At 46.6% G+C, this 5,746-nt stretch overlaps 1 protein-coding gene across 1 annotated transcript; it reads left to right on the top strand.

The window, feature by feature from the left end:
• Positions 1 to 963: 963 nt before the first annotated feature.
• On the top strand, positions 964 to 3,923 carry LOC136457851 (uncharacterized). The gene is made up of 8 exons (XM_066457857.1): positions 964 to 1,100; positions 1,270 to 1,767; positions 1,854 to 2,067; positions 2,140 to 2,337; positions 2,417 to 2,590; positions 2,668 to 3,051; positions 3,133 to 3,384; positions 3,774 to 3,923. The coding sequence occupies exons 2-5, from the start codon at positions 1,277 to 1,279 to the stop codon at positions 2,534 to 2,536; spliced, it is 1,023 nt and encodes a 340-aa protein (XP_066313954.1). The 5' UTR covers positions 964 to 1,100; positions 1,270 to 1,276; the 3' UTR covers positions 2,537 to 2,590; positions 2,668 to 3,051; positions 3,133 to 3,384; positions 3,774 to 3,923.
• Positions 3,924 to 5,746: the final 1,823 nt, after the last annotated feature.

Here is a 5,746-nt window from a genome sequence, read left to right as displayed (position 1 = left end):
GGTTGGCCCGTACATTGCGTAAGTTTTACACAAACTTGTTTCTTTTCTTGTCAGTATTTCGCATGCACCCATCCAACCCTCTTGTTAACGGCCGTTACAGCAAATTTGTTCTCCTCTACCATCGTCCATCACGGAGGGAACCCACCGAAGCGGAAGTTGAAACCCTTCTAAGACATGGCGCGGGAGAACGAAATCCCACTTTTATTTGTTGGTTCAAGGAGGAGGTACTGTTCAATTTCATTTGTTGTTTGTACTTAACTCTCAACTTGACAAATATATAACGAATCATCCTACTTGAACTAGCAGGCCAAAACTGACGTGTCTATGAGTGCCAAGTTGAGGCAAGTTGCCAATGGATTTGAATTTAGGGTAAAGTTATTCTCTGTGTACGATGTCAATGGATATCGCTTTCACACAACTCGGCATGAGCAGCGTCGGCCGAATCGAAGAACCACAAATACCGGTGTTTTCACGCCAGGCACAGATGGGTTGGACTACTATGGAATAATTGAAGAAATATACAAACTCAAGTTTCCTGGTTGTGTACCTCTTCATCCTGTCATATTCAAATGCCATTGGTTTGATCCCAAAGAAGTGATAAAGACCCCTGAGCTTGGGTTAGTCGAAGTTCTAAAGTCATCCGTCTTGTTAGGAGACGACGTGTACATTGTGGCCCAACAGGCCACGCAAGTTTATTATCTCTCATACCCGTGCCAAACCAAAGACCGTCTTAAGGCGTATGATGTTGTGTACAAGGTATCGCCGCATGGTAAAGTACCCGTCCCAAACGATGATGATTATAACATCGATGCAAACACATATGACGGAGAGTTCTTTCAAGAAGAAGGATTAGAAGGGAGTTTTGAGATTGTCTTAGATGTAGATCTCGCAATGGAAGTAGACAATGATACGATCATTGTTGACGGGGATGATGGAGAGGAGGTTAACAACGCGAAGGACTTGTTATTACTTGAGCAACACCATTCAGGCAGTGTCGCTAGTGATGAGACTTTGAGAGACGATCATAATTACGTCGACAATAGCGATGATGAGATTTTTGGCCCACCTATCGATGATCTTGATGATTATTTCTAGTACATGTAAGATCTGTAGTACTTATGGCAATTTTATACATGTATGATACATTTACTTATTTTGCATCTCTTTTATACATGTATGATATATTTACTTATTTTGCATCTCTTTTATACATGTATGATACATTTACTTTTGTATATGCGTACTGATAGTTTATTCCTTTTGTTGCAGGTGATTGATGGTGGGCGGTGGAATCAGGAAGCTTAGGTCGGTTATGACCTTACTGGCTGGTGGCGAGGGGTCCAGCCAGGGTGGAGGAGGAGGGCGTGCACAGACTGAGGGTGGAGGGCGTGCCCAGGGAGGAGGAGGACGACGACGACGAGGGCGTGCCCAGGGAGGTGGAGCCCAGGATGAAGGAGGAGCCCAGGGTGGAGGAGGAGGACGGCGACGACGAGGGCGTCGAGAGCCGACACCTCCTCCACAGGACGATGACCACGAGTTCGTAGCGGCCACGGAGGAGGATGAGGAGGAGGAGGAGACCAGGGAGGAGATAGCGGAGGCGGTGGAGGAGGCACGGAGGGAGGATGCTTCCGAGCGGGTTGAGCGCGAGGAGGATGCCGACTTGGTGGCAGAGGAAAATGGGGTGCCTACGGTTTGGCTGCGAGGGTCGTCGCGCCTCCCAGACTTACCCATACAGAGACGGCCAGTGATTCGACCATCCGGAACTAAGTAAGTAATTTTTGCATGTTAACACTAATTCACAGGTTTTTAAGTTATAACAGAAACTAATATTCAATCTCAATAACTTTGTGCAGGGATTGGGAAATGGTGATCCCAGGGAGTCACTCTCGCCGAGTAAACGGGATCCTGGGTCTTCTGTGCAGGGCAAACTACCCCGGGATGGTGAGGATCGATGGTGTTGTGCAGCCCGCCATGAAGTGGTCCCACTGGCACGCCGCCAGCGATCAGACTGATCGAGCTGGCAGGTGTTATAACAGCAAGGCCGACCGGGTGATGAAAGAGCTGTGGGTACGTGTTCATCGCACTATGCTGATAATAACATCACATTAATTGTATATTACTGACTGTATTTGCTTGTAGGATTACTACACCTTGGCGGAGGGAGTACGTAGGGAGGACGCGGATGACGTGGTGAACAGAGTCTGTGTTCACCGAGTGCAGGACCTCTTCTACGAGACAAAGCTCCTGTGCAGAAGAATTTACTATGCCCGCAGAGGAAACAGAGTCACCAGAGCGCAGGCAGTGCACCTGCCCCTAACTAAGGAGCAATACTTGACGGTAAACATGAGATTACATCGTCTGTGATTAATTGCACTGAAATTGATTTATGATTTGTCATGTGCTCGTGTACGTGCAGGTGCCTCCTGCTTGGTGTGCGGGGATGGACAACTGCTGGGAGGCCATTGTGGACACGTGGTTGAGTGAGGAGTACGAGCAATATCACGCCGTACGCTCACGTTGCCGTGCGATGATGTAGGGTTCCTCGCACAAACAAGGGCCCACTACCCTCAAGGAATATGCAGCCAGATATGTACGCGGATTTCATTTCGTTGTTGCTACGCTAACTTCTGAATGCATAATATCTTATTGTTGTGCTTCTTCCTGCAGACGCGGTTCCACCCCGGCCAGGAGTGCGCCTCGTTCAAGGCATATGCCTTGGCACACAAGGGCAAGGCAAAGGACCCCTACCTCGTCTACAACCCGGAGGACCCGCCTGAGGCATACAGTAACCTGAGCGTGCACAGTCGCCTCAGCGAGTACACGGCGATGGCGAGAGAGATCCATGGGCTAGAATTTGATCCGAGCACCGCTGACCTCGAGGGTGACATCGTCATGAGGTTGGGACCAGGTAAGCCACACGGGAGGTACTATATGGGCAACAACACCATAGACACGGCCAACACTCAGACACTCGCCCAGATTAGAGCCCGGAGCACGAGTTCGAGCCCGGCCATACGCCCACGCTCACAGCCCCAGGTGGTAGCACTCCAGGTTAGTTCTGTTGCATTCGTTGTCCATTCATTTTCTACCCGTTCTTTATTTGCATTCTAACTATGTGATAAATAATTGTAGGCTCAGATTGAAGCCCTGCAGGAGTCACAGCAGGCCTCACAGAGCCAGTTTCAGGCCCTCCAGCTATCGCACCAGGCCGAGTTGGCACAGGAGAGGGCGCGAGTGCAGGCCTAGCTTGAGGCCTTCCAGCAGTCGCAGAAGGCCTGGTACGAGTACATGGCCAGCTTTTCTCAGAGCATGGGCCAGCCTCCACCGCCTCCGCCGCCGCCGATGATACCGTTGGTGCCTCCACCTCCGCGCGACGGCACTCCTGTGAGTCACTCTTCATCTTGAAAGGCTTTTTCAGTTCAGATTGTGCTACAGTCAACACTATCATGTTAGAACCTAGAAGAGAGTAGGATACATACATGTATAAGTTAGATTATTAGTAATATTGTTCAGACCTTGAAAGGCATCATGTTAGGTTCTACATGAGTACATAGGTGTTTGCCCAATTCATGTTCAGTCTACTCGACCATGTGTGACGATATCTTGCACATAGAGGAGAACTAAACAGCAACTAACTTGATATGTGTTATCTATTATATGCCTATATATTGATGTCACTGTTAACTGGTCTTTCGAAGGAATATTTGAATTTGGCATACTACCTTATGATTAATTGACAAATATGTTTATTTTTTTTTGCTCCCTCATTCCAGGGACCTTCTACAGCTGGATCGAACAACGATCAAGACTTGGACTTGTCTCCGTTTCTCGGTAGGGCTCTGACCATGTGACAGGACCATGTTTCACTTGTTTGTATGTTGAACTTAGAAGTGGGTTGAACTTTGTGGACTTTGGACATGTTGATGGTGTTTGTGGACTTTGCATTGTGCTTGTGACATTTGTTGTAGCTATATGTTAGTTATAATGAGTGGATGTGACATTTGTGGACATATATGTGATATATATTGTCTATCTGTTGGTAACTGTGATATTCTGTTATAATTGTTGTTAATTGTGGCTGGATATGCACTGAAACAAACAAAAAAAAATACTGTGGACAAGTTTTACCGAGTGTAACACTCAGTAATGGTGATGTTTACCGAGTGTTACACTCGGTAAAACAGAGAACAGAACCAAATTGGTTCTGATTCTGTTAATTTTGCCGAGTGTGCCATTTTTACCGAGTGCCACGACCCCACTCGGATATATGTGCCATTTTTTACCGAGTGCCTGCGACCCCACTCGGATATATGTGCCATTTTTTACCGAGTGGAACACTCGGTAAATGAGTTACATGTTTACCGAGTGTTACCGGTACACTCGGTAAACTATATTAGGAAAAAAATATTTGCGGAATTGTTTTAATCATGAAAATGGTTATCTGTTTACCGAGTGCTATGTCTAACACTCGTTAAACGACGCCGTTAACGGCAAGCTTGGGGACTGACGACCGTCACGTCGTAGTTGTTTACCGAGTGCCGGCGTAGCACTCGGTAAGATTTATTATCCGAGCGCCCCGTTAGTTGACACTCGGTAAACTAACTTTACCGAGTCGTTGTTTACCGAGTCATGTTTACCGAGTGTGGCACTCGGTAAAAGATTTACCGAGTGTTTATCCATATTTGCCGAGTGTTTATCACACTCGGTAATTAATCAGTATCCCGTAGTGATTAGTATTACCATGCAGAGGACGTACTTGAGTAACCATTATACTCATATTGTTTTATCTCTATTTCTAAGTGTGCCGTGGGGCATCTCATATGCTCGTCCTAAACATCCTAAAAGTTCATGTATTTATATGCCTACTATGCAGTTCATTCTTCATACTGAAGGGAAGTAACAATTGCATTGAATGCAATGAGTCTGAGTCACCCAAATGAGGATGGTTTACTGAGCTAAATATGGAATTTCTAATATGCCATGCTCGTTTATTTTCACTGTTAGGGCTATTCATGTCGATTCTTCTATGCACTTAATTCCAACATGCTTACTTACAAATTCCCATCCTGTTCATCACCGGAGATTCTAGTCGTAGCTTGCTGTCTGATCATTGCATGTTTCCTTGTGCCGAAGTTGTTCTCGGAGTTTCTGATTCATGCCTTTTCCTCAGTGTGCTGTAGGGCATGTTGTATGCTCATCTTGTTGTGCCAAGCTCCCGGACAAGTGCCACTGCTGCTCCATCACCACGGGCTACAATCGGTGCCACATCATAGAGCATGTTGTTGACTCCACTAAAGTTCCTTGCATGTATAGCAGTCTTGGATGCACTGAAAAGATAACCTACTATGAGAAAGAAGACCATGCGGAAATGTGCTCTCATGCCCCATGCTTCTGTCCTGAAGCCAGCTGCTCTTTCTATGGATCAACCGTGGATCTCTTTGAGCATTTCTCTGCCAAACACAAGTGGCATTGTGCCAAAATTTCCTACAACAAGGCATTTCGATTCCGCATTGCACAGGGCTCAACTGTCCTCAAGGGTGAAGACGGGCACATGTTCTTGGTTAACATGGTACAATTGGAGGCCGTTGGAGGTGTCATCTCAGTTTTCAGCATCCAGCCTCACATCATCGAATCAAACTTCATGTGCAAACTCGCGGTCTCATGTCCTGAAATGAGCTATACTCAGTGTACTCAGTTCCAAACGAGAAGCAGCAATCTTTCTGGTGGGCTACCGAAGGATTGCTTA

The sequence above is a fragment of the Miscanthus floridulus genome, chromosome 6, assembly GCF_019320115.1.
Source record: "Miscanthus floridulus cultivar M001 chromosome 6, ASM1932011v1, whole genome shotgun sequence".
Classification (NCBI taxonomy): Eukaryota; Viridiplantae; Streptophyta; class Magnoliopsida; order Poales; family Poaceae; genus Miscanthus; species Miscanthus floridulus.
Note: the sequence above shows the minus strand (reverse complement) of the source record. Positions and strands in the feature narration are given on the sequence as shown.

What these genes read in the sequence shown, in the direction of transcription:
- LOC136457851 (XM_066457857.1), top strand. Translation starts at nt 1,277, where the DNA reads ATGGTGGGCGGTGGAATCAGGAAGCTTAGGTCGGTTATGACCTTACTG. An exon ending in ATTCGACCATCCGGAACTAA is followed by an intron (nt 1,768 to 1,853) that starts GTAAGTAATTTT and finishes AACTTTGTGCAG; the next exon opens with GGATTGGGAAATGGTGATCC. An exon ending in CTAAGGAGCAATACTTGACG is followed by an intron (nt 2,338 to 2,416) that starts GTAAACATGAGA and finishes GTGTACGTGCAG; the next exon opens with GTGCCTCCTGCTTGGTGTGC.